Source organism: Jatropha curcas, chromosome 6 (genome assembly GCF_041381405.1).
Source record: "Jatropha curcas cultivar XTBG-Jc1 chromosome 6, XTBG_Jcur_1.0, whole genome shotgun sequence".
Taxonomy (NCBI): Eukaryota; Viridiplantae; Streptophyta; class Magnoliopsida; order Malpighiales; family Euphorbiaceae; genus Jatropha; species Jatropha curcas.
Window position 1 is genome coordinate 7,669,631 of NC_143156.1, and position 13,998 is coordinate 7,683,628.

At 34.9% G+C, this 13,998-nt stretch overlaps 3 protein-coding genes across 3 annotated transcripts; 2 read left to right on the forward strand and 1 right to left on the reverse strand.

Annotated features, from left to right (window-relative positions):
- The first annotated feature begins 725 nt into the window (after positions 1–725).
- On the forward strand, positions 726–6,055 carry LOC149495474 (pentatricopeptide repeat-containing protein At3g61360-like). The gene is made up of 3 exons (XM_089723364.1): positions 726–958; positions 2,930–5,178; positions 5,264–6,055. Exon 2 carries the CDS (start codon positions 2,990–2,992, stop codon positions 4,520–4,522), a length of 1,533 nt encoding a protein of 510 aa, XP_089579490.1. The 5' UTR covers positions 726–958; positions 2,930–2,989; the 3' UTR covers positions 4,523–5,178; positions 5,264–6,055.
- A 558-nt stretch (positions 6,056–6,613) lies between these two features.
- On the forward strand, positions 6,614–8,842 carry LOC105637256 (alcohol dehydrogenase-like 3). Its single transcript, XM_089722211.1, has 9 exons — positions 6,614–6,893; positions 6,983–7,119; positions 7,275–7,324; positions 7,405–7,733; positions 7,808–7,890; positions 8,019–8,094; positions 8,161–8,213; positions 8,286–8,399; positions 8,498–8,842. The coding sequence occupies exons 1-9, from the start codon at positions 6,791–6,793 to the stop codon at positions 8,768–8,770; spliced, it is 1,218 nt and encodes a 405-aa protein (XP_089578337.1). The 5' UTR covers positions 6,614–6,790; the 3' UTR covers positions 8,771–8,842.
- A 414-nt stretch (positions 8,843–9,256) lies between these two features.
- LOC105637144 (EG45-like domain containing protein) lies at positions 9,257–10,161 on the reverse strand. The gene is made up of 3 exons (XM_012220556.4): positions 9,973–10,161; positions 9,618–9,891; positions 9,257–9,516 (listed from the first exon to the last, which is right to left on the reverse strand). The coding sequence occupies exons 1-3, from the start codon at positions 10,079–10,081 to the stop codon at positions 9,510–9,512; spliced, it is 390 nt and encodes a 129-aa protein (XP_012075946.2). The 5' UTR covers positions 10,082–10,161; the 3' UTR covers positions 9,257–9,509.
- Positions 10,162–13,998: the final 3,837 nt, after the last annotated feature.

Genomic DNA, 13,998 nt, shown 5'->3' on the forward strand with positions numbered 1-13,998 from the left:
AGTATACTGAAAGAGAAAGGACTATTGGTTTGTTCTGTATCCTATTTTTACTCTGTCGTTGCCTTTATGTTTCAAGGTTAAAAGTTTGGATCCAATTCATTTTGCAGAGAGGTAGAAGGATTGATGCTTCTGCAGATCTTGATTGTTCTCAAAATGCACAGAGAGTAGCAATCAACCATGTGTAGGATTTCTTTCTAGAATGTGAAGCCATTTTCTATCTAGATCAAATCATTCATTTTTTTTAAGTAGGTACACTTGTATATTTTAAAGATATTGCAGTCTCATGATTTCTCAAATAAAAAATTAAAAAAAGACTTTTAATTAATATATGTACACATATTTTAAAATCTATAACAACTATAATTATTGAATCCAAAAGTAGAGATATTTTCCTAGTATCAAGATTATATATATGAAGCCAAATTTCTGGATTGCACATAAAGAACATGATGGTTGTTTCCGGTTTTTTTTTTTTTAATTTATTTTTAAGATGATTCAACTAGTGAATTTGGCATTAAATTGATTGGTACAATATCAATCTTTCCCTTTTTCAATTTTTTTATAAAGCAAATATTAAATTATTGATGGGTTTAGATTTGAATTATCTCGATCATATAGTTAATAATATTATTTTATAATGATTTCAATAAATAAATTAATAAAAGTTGAACCGTTTTTTTCTTCAAGTAAATTCCGTTCGGTTTAATCATTCGTTTGTAGAATTTGGTTCGGTTGAAAAACCTACCAAATCCTCACCCCAACTTGACCCGCTGTTGTGCTCTCTAATTGGGAAAGAAAAAACTGAGGCTTAGCGTTCCTCTCAGACGTCGGTCATTGCAGTTCTATCTGTATCATCGGCAACTGACGATGGATAGGGTATCTCGGTTCCAGTTCAATCACTAACACGTCTCGTTCAGAACCGCAGGTGGTGGCGGCGGCCGCTGGCTTCTCAGTCCAGGTATTTAAGCCGTCCCGCTCTGTTTCTTTCTGTCTTTCTTTCTTCTCTCTGTGTCGGGTGATAGTGCTTTTTAATTCCATCGACGAGTTTCTATTTTCTTTGTTATTTCCTGCTGTTGTGTGCTGCTTCAGTTTTTGACAGGGCTTTAATCAGGTTATTAGTTTGGGGTTGATGTGTTAGACTATCAATTTCTGGGTTACTAATAGAAGAAGCAATTTTGTATTTTCCCCTTTATTCCTTAGTCCTTTGTAAGTTATAGTAGAATAGCTTTTCTTTGGGATTAGTCTTGACTTTGCAGCCATTTTCAATTAGTCCAAGATAACTGTCTGCATTTTTTTTTAAGTTGACTAATTTTATGAATTCGATTAATTAATTTTAAGAATGTATTTCATTCTCTGTTTGCTATGTTTAATAATATTGATTTGGTGGAAAAGTGTTTATTGACAAATGCCTCACTATTATTTATATTCTCATGTTTCCCAATACATCTGTTTCCTATATTTTTGAGACATTTTGTTTCCAATCTGTTCCAAAACGTTTATTATCCATTTCCTGTTTCTGGTTCCATGCTGCTTTGACCTTCCTCGCTCTCTTGCATACTTATTATTCCCTCTGCTTCTTTGAATGTTTGATCCAAGAGGAATTCATAATCATGTTGGTCTTTGATTTGCTTGCTGATAATCTACTTATGTCGTGTCTAAATTTGTCCAATATTTATTTTTTTGTTGGGTTCATCTGGGGTTTCTGAATTGATTCAATTAGATCTCTCATATTTTTTTACAATGCTTTATTTGATCTTTTTTTTTTTTTAATCATGAACTATTGTGTTAGATTTTGGATTCAACATTTGTGTTTACGTGCATAAATTTATATTTTTCAGAGTTAATTTGGTTAAGGCTTTGAAATGAACTTAACAAAAACCCCAATTACTTGATTATACCTCAAAATTTACTTGAGCAAATGTAAAGCGAAAAAGAGTGATATTTCAATGTTAGTGAATGGAGAGAGTTGGAATAAAATTTATCAGTTGTTGATGCTGTATGGAGAGGGACCAAAAAGAAAAAGCCACCATAGGAGAAATTACCTCAACCTGGGTAATTTGATCTCTTTCATATGAAAACTATAACTATTTCATTAAATTATAAATTTAAGAATGATAAGGAAGAAGTGGAAGTTTGTTGGTGAGTGGTGTCCAATGCAGTCATTGGCATCAAAACACCGACGTTAAGAATGCCGTAGCCTGTAGTTGACTGATGAAAGAAGGTTTTACAACTCGAGGTATGCAATAGAAAGCAGGGAAATAATGTGTATGCAAGCTTAATTGCTATACCTTCTTTTCAAAACTTCGACGTCCTTTAGATCTAAGCAGCTACAGGCTCATAGGCCTTGAATAAACCGTGTTCAACAGTATGAGATATGACGTGTCCTTGAAATTATTGCGTTTCTACTGAAAGCCACAAATTGGATTCTATCTATATGATTCATGGTAGTAATTCCCAAGTTTTTAATATTATATTAAATTAATGGGAAAAATTGGATTTCATTTTGGAAATGCTTAAATTAATATTACTAGTAGGTATTTGTACATTAAACTGCTATAAAATCATGTTAAATTACTGTTTTATTGTTTTATTAATTTATATTAAATTACTATTCTCCAATAATGGCTTGTCTTTTTGCCCCTCTCTCTGCAACATCAATAATCTAACTGAATTTTTATTCTAGTTAACTCTCTCCATTTGATTAACATAAAAATATCACCCGTTTACTTGCAACTCTCATGTTTATTGTATATTATGGTATCAGCAAGCCGTTTAGCCCTTTTTTTTTTTTTTTTTTTTTTTTTTTTTTTTTTTTTTCTGTTTGTTTCGAAATCCTGAATCTAATTAGTTGCCTTGCTGATTATTAATTTAAACATTTTCTTAAAGTAATTACGAATTAATTTGAAATTGATTTGGTTAATCAACATAGGTACTGTGGCCTGAAATGGAAGAGTAGTTGCAATTTCAATTTCAAAAACGGGAGAGGATAATGCTCACTTTTTTGGCATTTGGCAAAAGTAATCAACTTTTTCAAATCCCTTACAAGAGATCTCCCTTATTTAGCTTTTTTGTTTATAAATCATCATACACGGTGTCTGAGGTTGAAAGAATTACCAAAATTATAAATGATAACCGCTTTCCTGATGAACCACTTCAACCCACCCTTTTGAAGCATCTGTCTATGACGGTTCTTTCTACTGCATTTGTTGAGAATGTTCTTGGCCGCCTCTTTGCAGCTCATTCCAATGGCCTCAAAGCCTTGGAGTTCTTTAAGTTTTCCCTTCATAATTCCCATTTTACTCCAAGTTCATTTGCTTTTGAAATGACTCTCCACATCCTTACACGGATGCGCTATTTTGAGAAAGCTTGGGAATTAATGATGGAAATTGGAAAAACACACTCTTCCCTGCTCACTCATAAGTCCATGAGCATCATGTTATCCAAAATTGCCAAATTTCAATCCTATGAAGATACTCTTGAAGCATTTGAAAAGATGGAGAAAGTGGTTTTTGTTGGAAAGACATTTGGTACTGAAGAGTTTAATGTGCTCCTTCGAGCATTTTGCACTCAAAGGGACGTGAAAGAGGCACGATCAGTATTTCTAAAGATGCATGATCGTTTTAATCCTAATGCCAAGACTATGAATATCTTGCTCTTTGGATTTAAGGAATCAAGGGATATTACTGCAATGGAACTGTTTTACCATGAGATTGTTCGAAGAGGCTTCAAGCCAACTGCTTTAACTTATAATATTCGGATTGATGCTTACTGCAAAAAAGGTTATTTTGGTGATGGTTTGAGAATTTTTGAAGAAATGGAACAGGCTAATTGCATGCCTACATTGGAAACGATGACTACTTTGATTCATGGAGCAGGGGTTTCTCGAAACATAATTAAGGCCAGGCAGTTATTTAATGAAATTTGCAGGAGAAAATTGCATCCTGATACTGGAGCTTATAATGCTTTGATTAGTTCACTAATTAGATGTAGAGAAATGAAGTCTGCTATGAGGTTGATGGATGAAATGGAAGAGAAGTGTATTGGGCATGATAGTGTGACCTACCATACAATTTTCTTAGGATTGATGAAGCAGAATGACATTGAGGGTGTCTGCGAGCTTTATGGAAAGATGATTGAAAGGAATTTTGTCCCTAAAACACGGACTGTTGTTATGTTGATGAAATTCTTCTGTGTGAATAGTCGGATTGATTTGGGTTTGGGTTTTTGGCAATACTTGTTGGAAAAGGGATATTGTCCTCATGGTCATGCATTGGATCTATTGGTGACAGGATTGTGCTCCCGGGGGAGGTCACAAGAAGCTTTTGAATGCTCAAAGCAATATTTGGAGACAGGAATGCGTTTGAGTGAAGCAGTATATCGGATGTTGGAGAGGGTTTTACTGAAATCTAACAAGGCAGACAAGTTGGGGGAGCTCAATCAAATGATAGAAAAATTACAATCGGTTTTGCCTCCATCAAAAGGGCATGCGTTTGCTTATTCTTGCTCCACTGCTATAGAGTAACGTTTTTATTTCTTAGACACTTCTCTTATATATAATTGCATCTGAGATGAATTAATACAAGGCGTTTCTGAATATTCTTTCTCCACTCCTTTACTGGGTGGAGAACTTTCAGGCTCTCATTGTTGTATGAAAATCTTACATAGGGATATATGACCAAAAAAAGGTTGAATTTCCCATTAGTGTGGCAGTTGATGTTTTAAAACCCATCAATGTATAATCAAAGCTGAACTTAAGAGTTATTTAGGTCAGAATTTGACAACTGACGTGCTGAGTATTTTGCCACACCACATGGACACTAAAGACTCTTGTGAAAGCAGTGGAAGAAAGTTGGAGCAAGTCAACTGTAATCAAATTTGGATTTTTGGAAGAAAATCTCTGGTCGATGAGTCTGAAAAGATAAGACAGCTGCTATCCTTTGGGAGTATTCTGAAAGGATAAAGTACTTTTACAACTAGTCATATTTGCTTGATCATAGAAGAGGGTGAGATTTTTTTGGTTTTTGATTAATGCATATAATCTTGTGGACAGTCAAAGGACTGCTTTTAGCTTATCACACTTTCATGGAACCCATTTATATATTCATTTTGACTGCAATGCTCATAATGAACATAGTGGATGGCAGAATTCACAGATGGAGAACCAGCCTTTTCCATTAGGTAGGTGCCTTTATATTTTGTTATCGCATGAAAAAGCTGATGTGACCAGGTGAATTTTTTTCTATCTAATGATTGCTATTTCCAGGGTCAGTGATGAAAATCCATGGTCTAAATGAATGCATTACAGTCTCTTTGCTGAAACAAATGGCACTGAAGCACCTCTTGGCAACATTTCCAAAATTGTGTACTGAGATTCTTGCACTTGCATCGGATAGCAAGCGCAACATAGATGTCAAAGCACAATCTGTTCAGCAGGTACTGATCCTATGCTCAGTTGTGAATCCTGCACTTTTTGGGAAAAAAGGATTTTGAACTGCAACCAAGGCCATTGACACTGCAAAAAGTTACGGATCTTTCTCCTGGTGATTCTAAGACTGCAAGCAGAACGCAAGCACAATATAATTCACTGAAAGGGTGCATAATGAGCTTGGTCCGAACTCAAAGAAGCAAACATTGGAATTTAGAACAATGACAACACCACTTGGTTTCATCAAGCCAGGGATGGTTGGATGCATGGGATCACCGTTTCACACGAAATGATCGACCTTGAATGTATTTGGAATTATTAAGAAGACAGTATTTTAATTGTGGTGATGAGAATTTATTTCTGTAATCTATTTTCTGATTCAGCAATAGTAATTTTGCTATCAACAAAAAAAGGGGATCAGAACTAAGTTGACATGATTGTATGGTTACAGTTGTGCATTCCTTTTTTCCCCGTTTTTCCGGAATAATTCCAGTTGTATAAAGATAACAAAGCCAGAACAAAACAACAAAATAACCAAATTGAACCGATCCGGTTAGTTCGGCTCTGTTTAATTATTTTGGGCTGTGAAAAAAAGTTAGTTCAGGCACCAATGAAACTGAAACTGATGTCGATTGTCTCTGTTAAAAACCAAATTGAAACTGAACCGTTGAAAACTGAACTCGTCTGTTTCCAGCCAATGCTCGCACTTAGATTTATTGATTTAGGTACCCATGCTTGGAGGATCAACGAACTTTTTTAACCTAGTTCAACTCATCAAATACATGAATTCACGTGTTATAAACGGGTTACGTTGTTAGAAATGAGTTAGGTTGAGTGTACAATTCACAAGTTATCACAAATAAAATAAAAAATTTTAAACAAGTAACTTGCAAATAGGCCATTTGAAGAGGATAAAACCAACTAATATCATGCATTTTGTTCTCTTACAAATTAATTATTTTTACTATTATTATCATCATCATTATTATTATTGATATATAAAAATAATATAAATATATTTATTATTATTTTCGGTTTGAGTCAATCTAATGGTTTATTTAGCGAGCCAATGATCTGACTAATTCGTAAATTTTAAAAATAATTGACTCAATTTAAATAAAAGATTAAAAGCAAAATAAGATTGAAATCAAAATAAAGTGAAGTAAGGAAAGAGTAAAAAGAGAGAAGTGAGAGAGACTTAGGGCTGCGTCTGGTTAAGTTTTTTTACCTTTGAACTTGAACCGGAAAAGTTGCTGTCTTGTAACTTTATCTTTGAACTAGATTTATAAGATCTCTTATCCTGCTAGTATATAATACGTATCAACCTTGAAAGATCAATAGAGCACATTGATTGCATATTGACAAATGGCCAGCCCACATGAAATTGAAGCTAGAAAATTAAGAGACTTTCATGGGCAGAGTTTGTTTAATCCAACCGAGACAGCCGGAAAGATCATTACTTGCAATGGTAAGGTGTACATCATCATTTTCATGTTTAGATGTATTTGATCCATCATATATGGTTATATTATCAATTTCTGTTCAAACATGGTGAAGCTGCGGTGGTGAGAGGCCCGCAACAACCCTTTCTTCTTGAAATGATTCAAGTTGATCCTCCTCAAAAAATGGAGGTCCGAATCAAGATCCTCTATACTTCAATATGTCATACTGATCTTAGCGCTTGGAAAGGCGAGGTAATTATTATAATTGGTTATTAATTAACGCGTGTGTGTATATATCTACAAAATGATTAATTTTTTTGAACAGCAAAACATATTTGAATTTTTATCAAGAAAAAGAAGATAACAAGAACTACAAAATGATTAATTTAATTTCTATTTTTTCAAAGAACGAAGCTCAACGAGCATTTCCACGAATCTTAGGCCATGAAGCAGTCGGGTAAGTCATACATTTTAGTATACCCTTTTGAATTAATGTTTTTCTATATAAAAATATAGACAAATAAAGGGTGCATGCAGAATGGTTGAGAGCGTGGGAGAAGGTGTGAGAGACATGAAAGAAGGAGATTATGTGATTCCGATCTTCAATGGAGAATGTGGACATTGCGAATACTGTAAAAATGAAATGACAAATCTGTGTAAAAAGTTCAGGGTTAACCCGTACAAAAGCGTAATGGAAAATGATGGAAAATGTAGGTTTTCCACGAAAGAAGGAGAACCCATTTTTCATTTTCTCAACACCTCCACTTTTACTGAATACTCGGTGCTTGACTCTGCTTGTCTTGTCAAGATTGATCCAAATTCTCCACTCAAGAAGATAAGCTTGTTAAGTTGTGGCGTATCCACAGGTAAATATTTAACGAAGTAACATGAATATGCAAATGTAGGCTCAACTGACAACTAACTATCGATGAAAATTAAGGGGTGGGAGCTGCGTGGAATGCTGCCAACATACAAGCTGGATCAACTGTTGCAATTTTTGGTTTGGGTGCTTTGGGACTTGCAGTATGTTCCATTTAATTATTTTTTTGAAATTTGTATTCAACTTGTTGATCACAATCAACAAAGATTGCAGAGAAGAAGAAAGAAAATTTTAACAAACAAACCCAAGTTCATGTGACTACTGAAACTAGGTTGCAGAAGGAGCTCGAGCTAGAGGAGCATCACAAATCATAGGCGTTGATGTCAATCCAGAAAAATTCACCAGAGGTATTTTACTCTGTTTCTATTAATTTCAACATCTAGCAAGTATGTGAACAACCAATTTTTTTACAGGTAAAGCAATTGGAATGACAAAATTTGTAAACCCAAAGGATGAATCAAAGCCAGTTAATTAGGGTCATCAATCATTAATCAGTTTACTTAATTAGTGACTAATCACATATTATTAATAATCAGAGAAATTAATTATGTTACAGATAATTAGAGAAATGACAGATGGAGGTGTAGATTACAGCTTTGAATGTACTGGAAATTTAGAGGTTCTTCGAGAAGCTTTCTTGTCCACTCACGATGTAACTTGGAAACTCTACGATCTTCCTTTTAATTCAACAAATGTTAATGATTATGAAGAATTTTTTTTTTTTTAATTTTTTTATGACAAAAATGACAGGGATGGGGAAAGACAGTGTTGGTAGGAATTTATCCAAGTCCGAAAATGTTACCTCTCCATCCAATGGAGTTGTTTGATGGCCGGAGCATGGTCGGAACAGTGTTCGGGAACTTCAAAGGGAAGAGCCAATTGCCTCAACTTGCTAGAGAATGCATGAGAGGGGTCGTAAATCTTGATGGTTTTATAACACATGAACTTCCTTTTGAAAAGATTAATGAAGCTTTTGGGTTGCTCAGGGATGGCAAGGCTTTGAGATGTCTTCTATACCTTTGATTATTTTTCTTTCCATTTTAATTATCTGTTGTTGCTACAATCATCTTGGATCTATTTTTCATTTCTGTTTTATATGCTCTATTTTTTTTTAAGAATACAAGTATGTAATATTTCTTGCAATTATATTTTTTTTATCGACAAAATAAATTTATTTTATTAGAAATCCCGGAAAAACTTATCAAACTCCCCAGTAGACTTTGTCAAGTTGCAATTATGCATAAATCTTTTATTTCAAATTTTATTGCCTGATGACCTACGGGTTGTGGCTCAGATGACCTACAGACAATGATTTAGTTGGCAATGCAGGCTGAGCACATGGGAAGAGCTCTAGGGTTCGATACTAAACACACATACAAAGAGGGGCAAACAGCTTTAATAGTGACTAAGCCTTGAGTCGGATTAGAAAGTCACTGATAATATGGTCCAGATACTGGTGGTTTACACAAATAAATCTTATTGTCGGATGGATTAGCAGATAATAATTAATTAAATGCAAATTTAAAGAACTATATTTCAAATAGCCTCATGTTATCCCTTAAAATTTATTATTCTCACATGAGTTTTTTTTTAATATTTATTTTTGTTGGTATTCCCATAGTCTTATGTAAGACTTGACAGTAGCTAATGTTACATTCTTGAAGCAGATGTAGCCAACCTCCTTGATCAATGATTATGCGGCTTATTTTATAGTACTTAAAACATAACTTGGCCTTGAAAAACTCTCCTCCCCATGAAAGCTTCAAATCCTGCAAATTATAGAGAAATCCACAGGAATTAAAACAGGCTCGAGTATAAAAATAAAATCGGATTTCAAGTTTGAGAGTTTTCTGATCGAAGGCTAGCTTACTGGTCATATTGAACTCTGACTATGCCAGCATCAGTATCAGCAATTTGGGAGAAGGCATATTGTGAGAGATTAATGTCTCCCTGGCAGCCTCTACTACAATAATCCACGATCGTCACATCAACACTGCCTCCTTTGCAAGGATGTGGTGCTTCGTTTGCACCTCCGATGCATCTCACTCTGTACTTTCTTCCACATGCTGCTCCATTATTCCACAGGGCATCGCTTACGCCAGCAACCTTTAGCCCATTATTTTGATTTCCATAGCATTTTGAAGCTGAACATATTTGAATCAGTTGTTAGTTATATCAATTCGTTGGGATATAAATAGAGAAAAGAGAGATATATATATACTTACGAGTATAAGGAGGCTTATACCAAACGGCACGGCCTTGTGCAGCATTTGCAATGGAGGCAAGGCATAACACCATGCCTACCATAACAGCAACTCTAATTGCAGTGCTCATTTTATAAGTTAGGTGTTGCTTAATTTTCTGTTGTATGTTATAATCCCAAGTCTTCTGGCTCCGGTGACCATTTATATAGGAAAACTCAAGAAATTATGTCATCTGTAGCTAGTCTTCGCCTGGCAATCCATTTTCTACAAAACCAAACACGTCCCACGTTTGAATAATTTCGCTAAATTACTGTTCATAGCCAATTGCCAAGACTAAGACTAGTCTCCCAATCCAATTCTTTTCCAAGCAACTTCGCAGAAGAAAGGGGGTAAAAGTGGACTAAAGAATGCGCGTATTGGAAAAAGAAGAAAAAAGGTATAACAGTTCATATTTCATTATTGCTTTCCTTCCCTTATGGTCTTCGTTTTATACTAAAGAGCTGATTTAGTGACAGATTTTTCGATTTTCTGTTTTTGTCTGCCATATTTAGTGAATTGAATTATTTAATTAGTGACAATTTACACAAAATTTTTAATCTAATTATTCAATTAGCTATAGTTTTTTTTTATTGGTTAAATAGGAATACAAAATGTAAGGCAATTACTCATAATATATTCGTAAATTTTTAATAGTTTAGTCATGTAACTATTATATCGATGACCACATAGCATATATTAATGTTTTTCTTGAATTAATAATTCTTAAATAAAATCTAAATAAATTAAAGAGATAATATGAGCGTTTATATTCATTCTCTTCTTTAGGCTTCAAGAGTAACGAAACGCTTTTTTGAGTAGATACACTTGTATATTTTAAAGATCTTGCAATCCCACGGTTTCACAAGTAAAAAAAAGACTCTTAATTAATATATTATAAAATCTATAACAGCTATAATTATTGAATCCAAAAGTAGAGATATTTTCCTAGTATCAGGATCATATGTACGAAGCTAAATTTCCAGATTGCACATAAAGAACAGCTTCACCATTGCTTCGAAAACCTAGAAACCCTGTTATCCCTCTGTATTCTTGTACATTAATGACCAAACGTTTACTTCATTACCTATAACTAGTTACTTCAATACACTGTAATGTCCCCGTAGTTTTATTCCGTTACAAATTAGTCCTTCCATTTATTTTATTTCGTTTTTTAGTACGAGAGAGATGCAATATTTATCTTTAAAATACCCTTAACAACTCCTCTATTATCATTAACTTTCCTCCCAAAGCCCAATTACCCAGATTTTCTCGGATTCGAAACACTACTACTGCTTCATTGTTGAAGGATCCACCTTCAAAGCCTTGCCGTCTTTCTCATGACTCCACACAAAATCACTTCTTTATAGATTAAGTCTGATTAAGTCTAGACCTCTCACCATTTTCTTCTCGATTTTTACGTGGTGTTATGAAACTTCAAATTGGCTTCATTGATTAGGCAATAACAACTGTACCTGTTCCCAAAAATGGGGTATTCTCTATAACTGGTAAGAAAACTTCATGATGGTTGTTTTCGTTTTTTTTTTTTTTTAGATGATTCAACCAGTGAATGACATTAAATTGAATGGTATAATATCAATCTTTCACTTTTCCTATTTTTTTATTGGTTAAATAGGAATACAAAATACATATACGGGTTAGGGAATTACTCGTAATATATTCGTAAATTTAGTCGATGGATATATTTAAAAGGATGATATACTATTTCCAGATTTGATATAAAAGATTTATAAATAGTTTTTTCAACTTTCTTGCAATAAACTCTCTCTATGCACCCAACCTAGTTAGAGAATGCCAAGTGACAAAACTTGTCCGTATTACATTTAAACTAAGAAAACAAGTTACAAAAAGAAGCTTATTCTTGAGATAAGAACAAACAAGCCTTTTGCAATGAACCCATGTTACGTATTAGAAAGATAAAATACAGGTTAAGTAGTCCTTCAAATTATAAACTGAAGAAAGAATTGCTTTAGCCCAAACTAAATCCAAGCCCAAAAAGAAGCAGCAGTGTCCACACCCTTTTTTGCTATTATATCAGCAAAAGATTTCACTAACCTTGGGGATATGAACAAAACTAACATTTAATAATGAGAAGCACAAGAAAGAGGTCACCACCTTCAAGGTTTTTTTTCGTCATAATTTACCCCACAGACTGCATTATGAGAATCGGGTTTAATAATCAGTAGAAACTCTTTATAAGGAGAATGATAATAAAGTTCAACGGCTTTACAAATAGTATGTATTAACATATAATAATAAAATATATTAAAATAATAATATTACACTCCTAAATAAACTCTAACTTATGAATAATATAGGATTCGCATATACACACCAAATTTACTCCAAAAAGGGTTAATTCACAATTTATTACATCTCAAATTTTGAGAGCTTAACAATTGTGTGTGGTGAGAGTGGAACACACCTCCAAACCCTAAAAAAAAATCCTCATAGTTTTTCTCGATTCCTATGGCTAACGGTTCCACTGAACGCCTCAACATGGAAGGCCAAGACAACACCGGTGGCGAGGCCAACCAACAATCCACATTCGCCCTCTAACAACCACTGATCCCCAGGTAGCAGCTGCTCTAGCTCAAACTTATTTGTAGTTCACCACCATGCTGAAATGCCTCTTAGAGAACCCTTAGCCTAGATATGAGCCAGTACCATCCACCAGGCCGGCGAACCTTCCCCACCTAGAATATAGCGTCCCTCTAACCTTGCCTAAATACTGAAGTCATTTAGTGTTTGATCGATACCATGAGGCGAAATCGAAGGTAGACCCTAATGCGACTAACCCCAGCAGCCAAGAGCTAAGTAACACTCATCCAATATTGGATGGAGCTAATCTTTGGAATGTTGTAAAGGAATTGGTTCGGGAGCATAGAGAGATAGGAGAAACAGGGGATTATGGTCCCCAATAAAACTTGCCCTTATCAATTGATATTTTGGCTGCAGCCTTCCCACCAAAGTTCAAACTTTCTGCTTTCCAATCATATGATGGATCTATCGATCCCCGAAGCCATCTGGCGACCTTCCGAACAATAATTTACCTTCAAACCAACTCGGAGGATCTAATGTGCAAGGTCTTCCTAACTACCCTGAAAGGAGCAGCTTAAGAGTGGTATCAAACACTCAAAATAGGATCTGTTCATTCCTTCTCCCAATTAGCCACAACATTTCGAGCTCGTTTAAGAGGGGTAGAGCCTAAGGCAGTACATGTTGAAATTTCAAAAAATTGCGATGCAAGTGGAGAACTTGAATGATGAGGTGGCCATTAGCGCCATGGCAAATAATTGCAGGTACAATAAGTTGTTTAAGAGTTTAAGTATAGACCCCCCCTGACCTTCGTCGAACTCATGTCGCGAGCTCACAAATACACCAAATTAGATGAAGCTTATGAGGTACAACATCATAAATCGCCTAAAGAAGAAAGGTATAGACATAGAAGACACCCATCCACGGTAAGGAGACGATTGCCCTGAAGGAGGTCACCCATCCGATTCCCACGAACCAGTTACTCTATTCGAATGCCATACTCAAATGATGGCAGACCACAATAAGATCGGGAGTTTACCCCTTTGAATAGACCACGCTCAAAAATATTATCCTGAGTAAGAGAACATGGCGATCAAATTCAATTCTATTATCCTAGAAAGATGAAGGACGATACCTCAAGCCATCAAGATAAAAGCAAGTATTATGAGTTCCATAGGGATGTAGGCAACGAGACTGAAGCCTGCTGGCAACTAAAGAAAGAGATAGAACACCTTAAACAAAAAGGCGAACTCAAGTAATTTATTGTGAGAACTCAGAGGGAAAGCGAACAGAAGGACAAGCAGTGAAAGAATTTCATACCATAGGCACAATCCACACCATATTTGGTGGCTCATCGAGGGACGATAGCAATTCAACTAGGAAAAGAAGAGTTAGGAAAATCTATTCCACTTATCCCAATAGAAATCAAGCACTAGGTTGCCCATATCATTC

Bases quoted from the DNA above. Each gene is read 5' to 3' on its own strand.
- LOC149495474 (XM_089723364.1), top strand. From the start codon at position 2,990: ATGCTCACTTTTTTGGCATTTGGCAAAAGTAATCAACTTTTTCAAATC.
- LOC105637256 (XM_089722211.1), top strand. From the start codon at position 6,791: ATGGCCAGCCCACATGAAATTGAAGCTAGAAAATTAAGAGACTTTCAT. The intron at 8,095-8,160 runs GTATTTTACTCT...ATTTTTTTACAG, and splicing joins TCCAGAAAAATTCACCAGAG to GTAAAGCAATTGGAATGACA. The intron at 8,400-8,497 runs GTAACTTGGAAA...CAAAAATGACAG, and splicing joins CTTTCTTGTCCACTCACGAT to GGATGGGGAAAGACAGTGTT.
- LOC105637144 (XM_012220556.4), bottom strand. From the start codon at position 10,081: ATGAGCACTGCAATTAGAGTTGCTGTTATGGTAGGCATGGTGTTATGC. The intron at 9,892-9,972 runs GTAAGTATATAT...AAATATGTTCAG, and splicing joins GTATAAGCCTCCTTATACTC to CTTCAAAATGCTATGGAAAT.